The 15,774-nt window shown below is 38.5% G+C and overlaps 3 protein-coding genes and 1 long non-coding RNA gene across 7 annotated transcripts; 2 read left to right on the top strand and 2 right to left on the bottom strand.

Moving 5' to 3' along the window:
- Positions 1-439: 439 nt before the first annotated feature.
- LOC135104105 (uncharacterized) lies at positions 440-1,713 on the top strand. The gene is made up of 2 exons (XR_010270302.1): positions 440-1,167; positions 1,318-1,713. It is a non-coding gene; the product is annotated as an uncharacterized LOC135104105 (long non-coding RNA).
- LOC135104104 (heme oxygenase 1-like) lies at positions 1,636-6,008 on the bottom strand. Its single transcript, XM_064011070.1, has 6 exons — positions 5,728-6,008; positions 5,182-5,359; positions 4,396-4,496; positions 4,101-4,249; positions 3,642-3,854; positions 1,636-2,985 (listed from the first exon to the last, which is right to left on the bottom strand). Exons 2-6 carry the CDS (start codon positions 5,199-5,201, stop codon positions 2,704-2,706), a joined length of 765 nt encoding a protein of 254 aa, XP_063867140.1. The 5' UTR covers positions 5,202-5,359; positions 5,728-6,008; the 3' UTR covers positions 1,636-2,703.
- On the top strand, positions 5,407-8,523 carry LOC135104102 (uncharacterized). Of its 2 annotated transcripts, XM_064011065.1 has the most exons (5): positions 5,407-6,009; positions 6,465-6,569; positions 6,745-6,914; positions 7,263-7,455; positions 7,605-7,801. In XM_064011065.1, exons 1-5 carry the CDS (start codon positions 5,743-5,745, stop codon positions 7,653-7,655), a joined length of 786 nt encoding a protein of 261 aa, XP_063867135.1. In that variant the 5' UTR covers positions 5,407-5,742; the 3' UTR covers positions 7,656-7,801. The 2 variants fall into 2 exon arrangements, with proteins under 2 accessions (XP_063867135.1, XP_063867134.1); XM_064011064.1 differs by having other exon boundaries at positions 5,415-6,009; positions 7,263-8,523.
- On the bottom strand, positions 6,713-14,954 carry LOC135104103 (cytosolic Fe-S cluster assembly factor NUBP2 homolog). 3 transcript variants are annotated; one of them, XM_064011068.1, is made up of 7 exons: positions 14,802-14,954; positions 14,111-14,315; positions 13,711-13,823; positions 12,957-13,065; positions 10,767-10,920; positions 9,910-10,137; positions 6,713-6,877 (listed from the first exon to the last, which is right to left on the bottom strand). In XM_064011068.1, exons 1-6 carry the CDS (start codon positions 14,812-14,814, stop codon positions 9,913-9,915), a joined length of 819 nt encoding a protein of 272 aa, XP_063867138.1. In that variant the 5' UTR covers positions 14,815-14,954; the 3' UTR covers positions 6,713-6,877; positions 9,910-9,912. The 3 variants fall into 3 exon arrangements, with proteins under 3 accessions (XP_063867138.1, XP_063867137.1, XP_063867139.1); XM_064011067.1 differs by lacking the exon at positions 6,713-6,877 and having other exon boundaries at positions 8,410-10,137; XM_064011069.1 differs by lacking the exon at positions 6,713-6,877 and having other exon boundaries at positions 8,410-10,137; positions 14,811-14,921.
- Positions 14,955-15,774: the final 820 nt, after the last annotated feature.

Genomic DNA, 15,774 nt, shown 5'->3' with positions numbered 1-15,774 from the left:
ATATATATATATATATATATATAGGACGGGCACTGGCCAAGGGCAACAAAAATCCCCCTAGAAAAAAAAAAATAAAATAAAAAAAAGCACTGAGATGCTAGTCCCAGAAAAGGGTTCAAAGCGGCAGTCAAAAATTGAAGGATAAGTGTCTTGAAACCTCACTAACGAACCCATATTCTTGTCATGACGTTAAGATGATAATTATATTCTTGTCCTAAACATATCCAGAATCCCACTTAACCAGGTCCAGTACCCACTACTCACACACATGCATGGGATCAACTGTTCATTATAGCCATGATGCTAAATTAGGCACTTCTAAATTATTGAACATCAGTAATATTATAACCGTTATACCAAACAATACCACATATTGATGACCATACATAAACTACAGTATAAGAAAGATTATTAGCAAAGATCACACTCCATACCCCATCTGTCCTGTTCGTACGCGTGGCAGACTTGGTTAATCTTACTCACCGGCAAAATACAAACGTTCGGACTATACTTTTGACTTCAGATTATAATCAAACAACCATCATGCTATGTGTACGTTAATATTATATTAAATAGGTGTTAGTTAAATGTATGTTGCCTTACCAACATTTTATGCATCATCATATTATCATAAACCCATTCTTTCTTTTTTTTTCTTTTTTTTTTTTTTAGTGCTTATACTTTTTTTTTTATCAATATGTTACCAGTTTGTCTAGTTATTCAAAGAGGTGCATCGCCCTGAAATGGGAAGAAGGTTATGCACAGCCGTAAAATGAGGGGCAAGGAAGCATAACTTACCTTCAACCACATAATTCCGAACAAATTTCCGTATGCCACTTTTCTCATACTCTGCCACCTAATCTAATGATGTGACTAAGGTGAATCCACTGATCTTTGCCTAGGTGAACCATGGTCTGAAGGCCAAAAGAACAAAAATTGTAAGCATTAACACTGATGCAGCAATTACTGAATCTACAGATTTACATTTTCGTTTTCTTTTCATCCATTACCACTCAACTGGTTGTCTGTCTGCCTTCACTGAGACAAGTAACAATTATACGTTTTATTCTGCTTCCCATGATAGTGTTATTGCCATTTACTTATTTTTGAGATATCTACACACTATCAAGGAGAAACTGGAGTTACACAAATTGCGGAATACTACAGGTAAAGAAAACTATTTTCTCACTATGTATGTTTGGTTAGGCATAACCTTTCCCAACAAATCAGAGCGTTTCCTTGCCCATACGTTGGAAATTTTTGTAGTCTACACGGCTGTCGTGGAGGAATTCACTTTTTTTTTTTTTTTTTTTTCAGCCAGTCCTTCATCCACACCTTTCTACTTTGGTTCCATGCTTTCATGGGCAAGGATAATAACAATGCATGTAGCCTCCCTACTCATCTGGACTGGATGAAGCACATGCAACTGATGATTGCACTATCCCATTACTAGTGTGTGGCCAAAACCAATGACTGAACTTTGTGCAACCACCATGTTGCACAATTATGACTGCTAGTGTATGAAGATCTTAATGGATGTTTCAGTGTTTCATGGGAATGTTACCTGCATGTCGATCGCTGGGTCATTTGCTGCTGCTGGGAAAGGATGACCACCACACCAATTATAAAAAGATAATTGTCTTCAACTTTTTTTTGGCAAGGAAGTAATGCTAATACTGTAAACTGCAATACAGAATTGAATTGCAATACAAATGTTGGTTTAATGTTACATTTACATGCTATACATAAATGAAATATACATATTTACAACCTGGCAGCTCATCAATGTGGACAAAGTTTGATTTCATGTAAGGAAGACTGGTTAGGTTCCTTGGCATGTTAGCTCCACCAATCCTGCCACAGCCTATGACACAATCCTATGGTGATAAATCCTTAAGTTTGATCCATTTTCAAGGAGTGAATGCTTGAAATACTGTTAACATGATACAATTCTCCCAACACAGCAATGATACAAGTCAACAATGAGATGAACAAAGTTTAAGCGTAGGACAAAACTTTAAGGTTGTATTGGGGATGATTAAAAAAATAACAATAATAATAAAAAAATCAATTAAATTATGAAACCACTCACCATACTAATTCTTCATCCATGAATAATTACATGTATGATTATTCAAAATTTGATTACCAGCACTGCTACCAGCTGGAAATATGGTAATTCTTATTAATAAGTATGCAGGTGTAGTAAGAGGGTCAAGGCCTGGCTGCCTTGTTGGAGTGAAAAAATTACTCAGTGTATTGTAAAAGGTGACTGAAAGGGACACTGAGAGGAATGGAAACCACACTGTTTGTATCTTTATTCCTACATGGAGATGGTGGTCTTGTTTTGAATAGCTTCTTTTAAGGGGGGATCTCAGTTTGGTATAAGGATAGATAAATAAATATATGGGCTTCTGAGAAAAATGAGCTTGCAGTATGAACAAACTATGACTGTGGTGGATGGTTTGTGGTAAAAATGTTTTCTCTAAGAATAAAAAAGTTTGTAGCATGAATTATAACTGTGGTAGACGCTTTGTGGTAAATATATTTTCTGCCTCTGAGAAAAATAAGCTTGGAGCATGAATCATAATTGTGATATATGATCTGTGGTTAAAATATCTTCTATATCCACACCAGAGACTAATTAACAGATCCAAATGTTCTAATACAATAAAAACTAGAGAACACAATTGAGCATACATCCTAACCAATCCAAAACTTCCTGATGTACGTAAAGAGCAACACTGCCAGAGCTCCGCAGATCCCAAACTTGATGATCTTGAAGGTCACCACAGCACCAGCACCCTCTATGGAGTGCACCATGTTATTATTCAACACAAACACCATCTTGCTCTCCTCCAGCAACCTCTGTCTTAAGTCCTCATCCACAGCCTCAGCAATGCGATTCATGGCATCTGTCATTTCCTTCTTCATCTTGCTAACAGAACCTTCTATTTCAGTGACAGCAAGACCCTCTAATGACTCCTGCAAATTATAAGTTCATAAGATACCTTCAAGACTTATATTTGAAACCATGTCTATATCTTCTTCACCATAAAAAAAATCTCACTTTCATTATAATGAGAGAGAGAGAGAGAGAGAGAGAGAGAGAGAGAGAGAGAGAGAGAGAGAGAGAGAGAGAGAGAGAGAGAGAGAGAGAGAGAGAGAGAGAGAGAGAGAGAGAGAGAGAGAGAGAGAGAGAGAGAGTAGTAGTAGTAGTAGTAGTAGTAGTAGTAGTAGTAGTAGTAGTAGTAGTAGTAGTAGTAGTAGTAGTAGTAGTAGTAGAAGAAGAAGAAGAAGAAGAAGAAGAAGAAGAAGAAGAAGAAGAAGAAGAAGAAGAAGAAGAAGAAGAAGAAGAAGAAGAAGAAGAAGAAGAAAAGAAGAAGAAGAAGAAGAAGAAGAAGAAGAAGAAGAAGAAGAAGAAGAAGAAGAAGAAGAAGAAGAAGAAGAAGAAGAAGAAGAAGAAGAAGAAGAAGAAGAAGAAGAAGAAGAAGTAGTAGTAGTAGTAGTAGTAGTAGTAGTAGTAGTAGTAGTAGTAGTAGTAGTAGTAGTAGTAGTAGTAGTAGTAGTAGTAGTACAGGAAGAGGAAGAAGACAAAGAAGATAAGGAACAAAGATGAAGAATAAGAAAAATAATATTACCTTTCTTGAGAATTTGAGCTTCTGCAGAAGAGCTCTCTTGCGGCGCAGGATCTGACCACCAGAGAGAAGTCCCATGTACAGGTGGTATACATAGGCCAGCAGCAGGTATGGATTCTCTTCCTCTAGCTTCTCCAGGTGCTTCAGATACTGCTGCACACTTTCCCGAAGGGCATAGCCTTCCTTCCAGTCAGCACCCAAATAGTAGGCCAAGTCCTGCAAAGTTATTTAATTGTCAGTGAATGTTTTTTTTCTCAACATGAGGAGAAGAATATGCATCATTCTGGAACACTACAACCCATCAAAAGATCATGAAACCAGTACAGAAGATCTTAGTGTCCTGCACTGGAACACCTCTCAGTACAGAAGATCCTTGTGTTCTGCACTAGAACACCTCTAAGTAAATGTGCCTAATATTACATTAACATAAAATTTTTGTTACTATTTATTTCTGCTTGATACCTTTTCAAATGCCTCTTTCCTCCTCATGCCAGGGATGTCCACCTCCCCAATGAGGGTGTGAGAGTAGCGGTCCAGGGCCCCCTCCAGGTACAGGAACACCTCGTAAAACACAAGCAGACCTTCCGCCCACACCCGGTCAGCAGACATGGCTGCAGAGGCATGTTACAGATCAGTGTATCACAATTACTAAACAAATTTAATATCTCTCTTTCTTAGACTGTTAACAAAAGAAAATTCATTATTCAAATATAAGTCTCTCTCTCTCTCTCAAGACAGAAAACTTTGCATTTCTTACCAAAGCCAATTTTTGCATTTATCAGTGCATCACTAACACCGTGGATTTCTCTTGTAACAATTCTCATCTTCTTAGTGAAGAGAACATCTTTATTGTCCATTCTGAAAAAAAAGTTTAATCTTGAAAATAAATTAGCATATATACTTAATTCTTACTTATCAAAGGCGTTTGTTGGATTGACTTTTACATTATGTAGCATTAAGGGTGAGGACAGAAACCACAACTATCTCCTCTGCACCAACCACAAACACATAGCTACTATATTGTGCCTCTGACAGTGGAGACCAGCAGGTACTGTTTTTGTTCACAATTGTGCCCCTCTCTCTCTAATACAAAATAAGTGTCCGCAAGGGAAAAATGTCATGCACTCAGAATGGAAAGGATCCAAGTGGGAAAAAAAGTCCTGCAATGGAAAAAAAAAAAAAAAAAACTATGAAAAGGAAAACTGCCCTGCACTCAAAGGAAAAGAAGCCACCTAGCTGAGAGGTCATCCAAAGTGTTGCTGAGGTCACGACGTACTTCTAGCTCCCCCAACCTTCAAAGTAATATTCACTATGACCAAATATTCAACGATAATAATAGATCTATCACCTGAGGTCTGCATTCAGAAGACACTTAAGTAAATAGGTAAACTGCTGAGGTCATTCAATGTGTCACTAAGGCCATCTCAAGTATTGCTAAGGTCATCCAGTGTTTCAGAGTCCATCCCAAGTATTGCGTAACACAAACACACCTCAAGAAAACCTCTTTATCATTAATATCTCACAATCACACCACCTTCCTTACCTGGACTGAGTTGTGTGCATGTGCTGGAGTGTGATCACAGAGGCAGACACTCTATCGGAGCCTCGCTGGTTGGTAAAGATTGGTGCTTCCTTCGTGTGCCTTCCCTGTCCCGTTCTTTGTTTGTTTGGGTTTGCCTCGATACCATACTAGATTTGCGCTGGTACTCAAAAGCGCTGCTCTGAATGGGGATTTCGCATTTTAATATAATAATGGGGGCAATTTCAATCTGATTTACTTGTTTATTATATTTTGATATCATGGAAATAACTTTAGCCTACTAATTTCCAGATACTGACTGTTTATTTCTCGACAGTGACGCTTTTTCAAATTGTGATATACGCAATCAAGGGATCAAAAGTGAAATTGATGAAATTAATGAATCTAAATCTAAACTGACAACCTCTACAACAAAATAGCAGAATCACTCCCATTACTACCTGTATCATCAAAATCAAAATCAAGATCGGGAGCCGTAGCAAAGACAATCCCACCACAAGAATCATCGTCATCATCAGGTGAATGTGCCTTTAAACCAAGAGAACATACCTGCAGAGCTGAGCCATGAAACGGCTCGTGCCTCCCGCCGCAGCGGAGAGCCGGGGGGCGAGGTGCAGGGAACCCGTGGCCGTCACCGTCACCTCGGATACTGCCCTGGGTGTGGGGGCGTGTGCTGGGGTGGTGGAGGCGCTGGTCAAGCACATCCTGTACCAGCGCTGCCAGATCCCCGTGCCCTTCGATGCCCTGGAGAGAGAGGCCAGGCTACAGCGGTCACGCAGCCAGGCATATCTCAGGGACGCCGCGCTGCCACCACACGCCCGCCAGAACAAGGTGAGCCAGTGCTGCTTGACTCTTAAATACCTCAGGTGTACACTTTTTTCTCTTTCTTATCATGTTAGTTTTTTTTTGGGGGGAGGGGTAAAGAATCAATTTACTGGCCATCCACATTTTCATAATAGACATTAGTTTTGTAAATATTATTGTGGTGGATTTTTATAATCATAGTTTTTGCCTTCGGACTGCTACACAGTTGCAGTCATACTAAAAAACCGGAATGATTAAGAGGACTTACAAATCAGAGTTATTGCTGACTTCATCTCCCTGATATCAATTTTCTTATCTTCATAATAGAATATGTACATATATATATATATATATATATATATATATATATATATATATATATATATATATATATATATATATATATATATATATATATATATATATATTACGTTATATCAGTTAAATATCTTTATAATAATTCTAATTTCTTTGTCTTGCAGATTTCCAGAAAGGAAGAAATTATGAAACATAAATTACAAAGGAAGAGACTGCAGTGGTTGTGTAAAGTAGACAAATTTCTGCAAAATTTTAACTCCTTGAAAGAGGTGAGAACTGACATGGTCATTGTAAATGTGATTTGAGTGAAGACTACAAATACTCCTGAATTTCTTACTGCTGCTGACTGCCATTTCACATCACTTGCATAATGCACCCATTGCAGGAATTAGATCTTGGATATCATTAATCATTAGAGATCACTGCAGATTTATTTTTTTGCAGAGTTTACACAATGAACTTAAAAGTGGCAGCGTCCAAGGGGTCAACATAATACTCGGAAGCTCAGTGATGACGGGTCGGGAGAGCTACCTCATCAGGCTGCCTGAAGGCTACTCCAGTCAGTCCAGCACACAGCCTGCCAAGGCCCACAACACAGGCTTGAAACTCTTCAGGTAAAACAGCTTAAGAGATGCTCCAGCAGTGTTATTAAAGTTTATTGTTGTGCCATAAATAGTCATAATTTTCAAGAGCAGGAACCATATTAACAACAAGGGTAGCTTATATATGTCACCAACTCTCTCATTGTTAGAAGGGAAATTAATTCCTTTTAATGTCAACTTACCATTCTCTTTCATTCTGACTTCCTTCCAATATAGCCTGAGCAATGTATTCATTTGTGCCATTGTTTTTTAACATCTGAATTGCTATTTAAATTTGCAAATAAACTGAATAACACGTTAGTTGCAATATCCCTCATGTACCATCAATATACCTTACGTCTACAAGTAATATTCTTTCAGGAATCTAGTTACAAACGAGGCCTTGCTGAAGGTAATGAATCAGCCATGTGGTGTCCAGAGGATATGGGTCATGGTGCAGAAGTCTCCTGGCCCAGAGAACACCACAGACCACCCCATGCCCCTGGGGGGTGACACAACAGCTGCCAACCTAATTCCCCGCCCTGAGTATTCTGAAAACCGCCGAGCCACAAAGGTAGAAATCGATATCCAGCATACAGGTGTCAGTGCTGCCATGGACCTCACCCCCACTGTCGGCTCTGGCATCACCTTGCATAACCTTGGGATAAAGAGGTCCCTGTATATCAGTTCTCCAAGTATGTTCCATTCCTACTCTTCCAACAGGAATCAAGACATGTTGCCTTGCACTTATCTGGGAAAGTTGGAGTCTGGTAATGGAGCAAGTGATTCAGACAGACACAAAATGCTCCCTCCAAGTCTCATCAGAAATTCAGATTCCACTTACAACAGACCCATTTTAGAAACTCCTGTGAAGATGTTCAAAGGAGATGTCATTCCTGTGGTTGAGACTCCCGTGCATTCTTCATTCCACAAGGTTGAATCCTTCACACCGAGCAAGCAGTTAGCAAATCAGCTTGGGACTTTTAACCTCTCAGATGGCATGCTGGACACAGCCTGGTACCAAATTGACTGCCTCATCTCTGGGTTCAGAGACATGTGCACCAGGTCTTAGTGTAGGATGTTTTAGGCTCAAGAGTCTCAGTCTTGATCTGCATAATGTAATCTGCATAATGTGTACAGACTGGTGCTAAGTTACAGTTGTTCCTCATTGACTTTGTTGTTAAATGTTATAATAATGTGCATAAGGATGGCTGTGTGGAATATATTTACATGTGCTGCATGTTTTAGGGTGTGTGTGTGTGTAAGATTTTTAATATATATCCAGTCTCGCCATTTAGTAAAATAAGAAATCATTCATTGCAGTACAAAGCAAATAGGCTGTTATAAGAACTGAAGTAAGTTTATCATACCTTCCCTCTTTTCATGAGTTGTTCTGTAATTCTGCAATGTTAAAGTTATTGACTCATGCAGGGCCCAGCAGCATTATACTTTAATCTGCTGTATAATCAAACAGTTACTGTGAACTTTGTTATGAAAATCACTTAAGGCAACACACAAAAAAAATAGGAACAATGCCATTTTTTAATGCTTGAGAAAAAAAAGACGTATGTTTACCACAAACATTTATATATTGTAAAAACTCTGTTACTGTTTTATTTTACATTAAAGGATTTTATACAAGTACCAGCAGTATCACCCCTGTGTGTGTAAAAGACAGTCATATGGTGAATGTCTTGGCTGAAACACAACCCTGGTCTTAGTGGCCTTGCAACACCCAAGCCTCCTTAATGATTGAATTTAGGAAACATTATTGAAAGTTATGAAGCTTAAACACATTTCTTAATCACTCACCAGGTGCTCAGTAATGCTCTCTCAGTATCCAAACAGTATTCTGGATTACAGCTGTACTGTCTTGTCAAAGAATGAAAGAGGAGGTCCTAATAAGTTTGTGCCCAAAGTATATGTCTATCTTTTTATCTATCTACCTATATCCCAGGCTGGGAATCCCACACTAGGTGGCCTAGACAGAGTACCCCCCCCCACACACACACACACACACACACACACACACACAATCATTCATACCCTTAACCCCGTCAGCCCCTGATAGAAAGGGATAGTCTTGTGGATCATCCTACTACACCCCAAGAGCTTAGACATAGCACAGCTGGCTACATACTCGTACATCCAAAGTGACAAACAATAAATTTAAAAAGTAATTACACTGGAACCTCAGTTCTTGAACTTAATTAATTCCTGAATGCCATTCAAAATCCAAAATGTTTGGAAACAAAACTATTTTCCCCATAGGAATCAATGTAAAACTGATTAATCAGTTCCCAGACACCTGTCCACCCAGTCTTTGTGGCTTATGACAGACACTCTCACTGCCATAATGGCTGCTCCACAACATACCCAGCTCAGAAATTATTTATCCACAAAGGATGTATTGAATGAACTTAGTGACAGAACTCATCAGAAGATACTGTTTAGGCTGTGCAGATGTTTTCTATGTATATCACCAATCTAATGAAGGAAAACCTTACAGAGTGACACAGAGAGGAGCAACTCACTGCCAAAATGAAGGTGTTCATAACACTTAGACATCTTGCTGCTGGGAAAAGCTAATGGGAAAATGCAGTTGCGATGGGGTTGTGGGGTTATTAAGAGAGCCACAGGTGGTTCAGGATTACTCCTGAATGCCAAAAAATTGTTTGTTTACATCAAGGCACTTCAACAGTATCACATTTAACTTTTTTCAAAGATTGAATTACTGTCTTACCCACCATGTCTCTCCTCCAAATATATAAAAATGAAGGAAATATTTATAGATACTAAATTTGTAATAAACAGCAGTCTTTCCTTTGTCTTTAATTATTTGAAATTGAATAACTTTGTTTAAGAACCAAATAATGATAAGGCAACCAAAGCAATTATGAGTTCAAAATTTCGTTTGAAAACTGAATTGTTTGGAAAGGGAGGCATTCGGTAATTGAGGTTCCACTGTATTGCTCCAAAAGGTCTCATAACAGAAGAAAATGAGAAAAAGGTGAAACAAATCACTGACTTGTTATTTTTCTACTTCCATCTCTTCATCTGTTTGCCTTGTCAGCTTGGTGATGATGGAGTGGTAGATCTGGCAGATGGGTGAATTTGCAAATTTGTCAATATAGTTGAGTCCCTCCTCAGTGCACCGGGACAGTGTTGGGTCAATGGGAATGCGGCCTAGAAATGTGACTTTTGCCTTTTCAGCCAGCTGTTCCCCGCCACCACTGGCAAGGATGTTGCTGCATTCCTGGACCAACAAAATTATTCATTAATATATTTTACATTAGTGTGTGGCAGCTAAATTTTAACAACTGAAAATAAACATCTGTTCATAATGGATTCCAAATTCTTTTCATAAAATTCAACAACTACATCTTATTAATTATTCTGGTATGCAGTGTTACATCCCTAGCATATCTCAAACTTTCATTCTGCTACTCCTCTCTGCTCATGGAAAAAAGAGTGCCTTATATGAACAAGAGATATGCAAAAAATATTATGTTTCAAGATGTAAAATTTTCCAAGAGATTAAAATGCAGATGATTTCTCAAAACAACAAATACATAACAAAGAATGGTCTCCTTATCATTGACAGAAAAAGTTATCCATTTCTAAAGTTGAACTTTATGAGAGGAGTCATCTCTCTGGTCCTGATGGATGAACAGTCTACAATGACAGCATGTAGAAGGTTGAAACTAACTTGCTTGCCCAGGCATCACATGATAGCAAGATTTAACAAGTCTGAGGTGTTTGTCAATCCAGATCAAGCAGAATACTGGATAAAACATATCTAGATGAAGCAAGCCTTAGTGTGCTTTGACCTTCAGTTCTTTCCAAGCCACCCCTCTATAGATACAAGTGTGCACAGGAACTCACGGAACAGGTGGGACAGACAAAGCCAGACATGTTCTCAATGATGCCAAGGATGCTGATCCCTGTTCTCCTGCAGAAGGTGAGCTCCCTTGTGACATCATCAACAGCAACCATCTGTGGTGTGGTGACCAGCACAGCTCCCAACACTGGTGCATGCCTGTGATAAAGATCACTAGGTATAACTCTTCTGAGTCTTCTCTAAAGGAAGTTCAAGCTGAGTTGTAATTAATTGCAGCTAAACTTTTTCATCCAACAAAATGTAGGATGAAGGCTAGGAACAGTTGCTAGAAACCATCTTGGGGGACCAAATAGCACGCTCTATTGGGAGAACTCTAACCTAGTATAAGAAATACATGAAAAACAGGAAAATGGTGAATTATTTTGACAGCATAGAAGTGTTAGTCTTCAAGTGAAGAAAAAAAGACCCAAACAGTTTTGCATTTTCATCACTCAAGCTTATATCAGGTTAAAGTCTTCTCAATAATACTTAAGAAGCTGTGATATCCCTTATGTTCACAAAAGTATAACCTCTCTCTCTCTCTCTCTCTCTCTCTCTCTCTCTCTCTCTCTCTCTCTCTCTCTCTCTCTCTCTCTCTCTCTCTCTCTCTCTCTCTCTCTCTCTCTCTCTCTCTCTCTCTAGTAGATGCCCAAGAAGTTAAGAAAATGATGAAGGAACAGGATGGAGTGTCAAAGTGGATAATGAAGGAATGTAGCAAACAACTGGCAAAGATAATACATAACATCATAGTATACTGATCTATATCTATAGTATACAGTCCATCTAGACTGGGAAAGAGCCAATATAGTGCCAATTTTCAAAGGAGGTAATAAAGATGAACCACTAAATTACAGACTGGTGTCCCTAACAAGTGTTGTTGCAAGAATATGTGAAAGGACTGTTAAAGACAGGTGGACAAAGTACCAAGAAGAATCATACACATTGACTGGATGTCAGTTTAGTTTCAGAAGTGGAAGATCTTGTGTCACAAATTTATTGAGTTTTTACAGTAGAGCAACTGATATAATCCAAAAGAGGGATGGCTGGGCAGACTGTGTCTACTTAGATCTAAAAAAAAAGGCATTCGATAAAGTACCCCACCAGAGATTGTTATGGAAAATTTAAAATGTAAGGGGTTTGCAGGCCAACACACTGGACTGGATAACAGACTCCTTAAGGGACAAAGAAATGAGAACATTAAAGGTGAAAAATCTGAATGGTGTAAAGTTATAAGCGGAGTTCCACAGGGGACAGTTCTGGCCCCTGTAATGTTCCTAGTATGTATTAATGACATGGTGGATGAGGATGACAGCTATATAAGTTTATTTGCAGATGACATGAAGCTGTTGAAAAAGAGTGGAAAACAACATGGACCATGAATGTTACAGAAGGATCTGGATAAAATACATGAGTGGAGTAAGAGATGGGAAATGGAATTTAATGCAAAGAAATACAAGATGATTGAGATAGGAAAGAGCAAAAAAAGACAGACAAGATTCTACACCATGGGAGATGTAGAAATTAAGAAAACCAAAGAAGAAAAAGATTTGGGAATTACAATAAGCAATAATTTATCACCAGAAAACATATAAACAATATTGTTGGGGGAACCTATGAGTTACTAAGAAAGATGAAAAGGGCATTTACTTACATGGATGAAAAGATGATGAAAAAGTTGACAGAATCTATGATTCAACCCAGACTGGAATGTACTGCAACTATTTGGTCATCGCATAATAAGAAAGATACAAGGAATATAGAAAGGATTCAAAGAGCAGTAACAAAAATGGTTCCAAATTTAAGAGATTTATCTTGTGAAGATAGAATAGATATTAGAGCTTCCAACATTACAGTAAAGAGAAAGAGAAGACCTGACAGCTATATACTGGACTTTGAAGGGGATGGACCAAGTTGACAAAGAAGACATGTTTGTGTGGAACTCAAGAGACACAAGAGTACATGGTATGAAATTAAAGAAGACAGCATGTAGAAGAGGTCAAGAAATACAGTTTCCTGAATAGAAGCATAGAAGTATGGAACAATTTAGATGAAACAGTGGTTCAAGCAAGGAATATTCATTAATTTAAAGCTAAGCTGCATGCTTATAGATATGGAGATAGGACAGCATGAGCACTGTTCTTTTCCTGTAAAAACACTAGGTAAATATACACACACACACACATACACACACTTGCCTAATGTTTTCCATGACTGAGATGTGTTCATCAGATGTGCCCGGAGGAGTGTCAATGATGAGGTAGTCCACATTCCATACAACACTGGTCAGCAGCTGCTTGATCATGGCTGTGTAGGGTGAGGAGAGATACTGACAATGGCTGGTCAGGGTAAGGGAAGAGACTGCACAGTGAAGGTGAATTACACAAATGGAGTATGTGGCTGATAAATATGTAGTAAGTAATAGTATGTCAGGTAAAAAGAAAAAAGCACACACAAATAAGTATGAAATGTTTGAAGAGAAAATACTGCAGTGCTAATTATATCACAATGTTTTTTCTAAGTACTAGAGATTTAGTAGGACTGTTCACAAGACTAGACTATCCTTTTCTACCAGGGATTGCTGAGGCTAAGAGTGTGAATGATGTATGTATGAGTGTGTGGTGCTTTGTCTTGTCACCCTGTGTGGGATTGCTTGTCTGGTGTACAGATAGATTAAAAAAAAATAAATAAATAAAGATGGGTGAAAAAAAAAAGTTAAAAATCCCATTCCTGAAAAGTAGTAAGGGTAGAAGAACCAAGAGATATGTCACTTTAGTTTTCAACATGTTTTGATGCTTCTCTTGAATACAAATAATAAACATGATCAACTTTTTCTATTATATTTGTGTCCAACTTCCATGAATTTCAGATACAAAATTCTCATACTCTGATATTCATAGTGTGTTGTGCAGCAAATGAATGTTAACATGAAGGAAGATACAAAAGTCTCACCATTTTTCTTTGGTCCTCTCCAGATGACAGCATCATTCTTGGAATCCAAGAAGAAAGCAATGGAAAGGACCTTTAGTCTTTCTTCTTCATCTACACTCACTGGAACCCATTTTCTGGAATAATGTCATCTTCAGTTACGAAAAAAAAAAAAAAAAGAAAGTGATCACCCCAACTAAACTATTGGTATCTCCTTGATATCAAGCACACTAATACAGTCTTGATATCCTTCTCTGCTCCAACTTCTGTTGAGCTGACTAGAGTAGCTATAAGTATCTAATTTAAAATCAAAATGTCAAAATTTCAAGACTATCTTATGCATAGCAAGAAAGGATCCTATATTCCTCACTTTCTTTTCCATCAAAAGACAAGTCAAGTCATTACCAGTTCAGCAACAACGCACCCTTCAGGAGTGGTGAGCACATCCCGGCCCTCCACCCCCAGCATGCGAGGGATTGACGGGCCACACAGGTCAACATCCAGCACCCCAACCCGGTGACCCTTGGCCCTCAGGGTGGCAGCCAGCTGGACAGCGGCTGTGCTCTTTCCAACACCACCCTTCCCAGACAGCACGAGGATTGTGTTCCCCACACCAGCCAGGACGGGCTCTGTAAACCATTTTTTTTTTTTTTTTTTTTTATCTCAAGAGGGGCTCTAGTCAAGGGGTACAAAATAAAGGTAAAAAAAAAAAAAAAAAAAAAAAGACCCACTGAAGGTGCTACCTCATAAAAAAAAAATAATACCAAAAGGATTATCTCAAACTAGTGGTTTTGTGAGCCAAACAGGTATGTAAATCTATGGTGCTTGTGTTGCTCTGTTAAGTGTTGTGTCTCCCTCCATGAAATATACACATGCCCCATGAGAGGTGCGTCACAGCCTCCTCCTCCTCTCTCTCTCTCTCTCTCTCTCTCTCAAGCAGTAAGCCATGTTTCACTACAAGATTTAATACACTCAAAAAACTCTACACTGGAATTTTCCAGCCATCTGCCAGGTGGAGACGCCCACCACATGAGCCACACAGGTAAGACCACAAACAATCCAGCAAATTTGTATTGCCAACGCTGCGGATTGATCAGTAAAGATTAGTCACAAACCTGGAGTACCCATTATTCAGATGTCTTTCTTATCGTGTGTCCGTGCCGCGGATGGAGGAAGGGAAGGAGACTGACAGGATAACGGCGTGTGTGTGTGTGTGTGGACCATCAAACCATCAATGTGCATGTGTATTTCAGCTAAGTCATTTTGTTCCTGGCTCTTTTTACAATTTTTAATATCAATCTTTAGTATTTACTTTGTGCATTATGTATTTTGTGACTAATAAACTATTTATCTATCCACGTGTGTCATGCTTATTGACGCTGTGATATTGTAGATTCTTAGTAGAGTACGCGACTAGATATATTTATTTTTGCAATATACTAAGGGATATCATGGTTTTCTAGGATGTCATATTGCATAACAGCCTGCTGAGTAAAGTTATGTATAATGTGCTGTTAATATTGCAGACTGACACAAACCATACTAAACAGAACATAAATCTGGAGACTGATGCTGAAAGTCTGTAGGAGTCTGTTATTCTGAAGCTTCTGCAGACATCTCGGAAGGAGAGGGACTGACCGCATCATGTAACACCTTTTGCTTTATAACCTCTATATTTTTGTTATTTCTTTCCATCCCCCTCTCTCTTTGTTATTACTTTCGTCCCTATTATGTTATTTGTATTCCTTTTCCGCAGCGCCATCATATATATTATCTTGCGGCGAATTCCTTTTTAAATTAATCTTTTTATTCCATCATCTTTATTTTTACTCGTATGTAAGTTTCTCAATAAAAAAAAAAATGAAACTACAGCCAAATTGGTCCTCGAGGTGGCCTTTTTGACATGATCAGAGTAATAAATTATTTAAATATTTACTTATTCCCTACCTATGCTCCATTGTCCTGTTTTCATACATTTTTCTCTCCCTTTCCTTTTCCTTTCCCAGAAATTTGTACCCAATCTTTCTCAATAAACTTTTAATCTGTTTAAATCTATCATTTTACCTGGCCTCCTCACGCGAGGAAACT

The sequence above is a fragment of the Scylla paramamosain genome, chromosome 10 (assembly GCF_035594125.1).
Source record: "Scylla paramamosain isolate STU-SP2022 chromosome 10, ASM3559412v1, whole genome shotgun sequence".
Taxonomy (NCBI): domain Eukaryota; kingdom Metazoa; phylum Arthropoda; class Malacostraca; order Decapoda; family Portunidae; genus Scylla; species Scylla paramamosain.
This window is presented reverse-complemented; position numbering and strand designations above follow the sequence as displayed.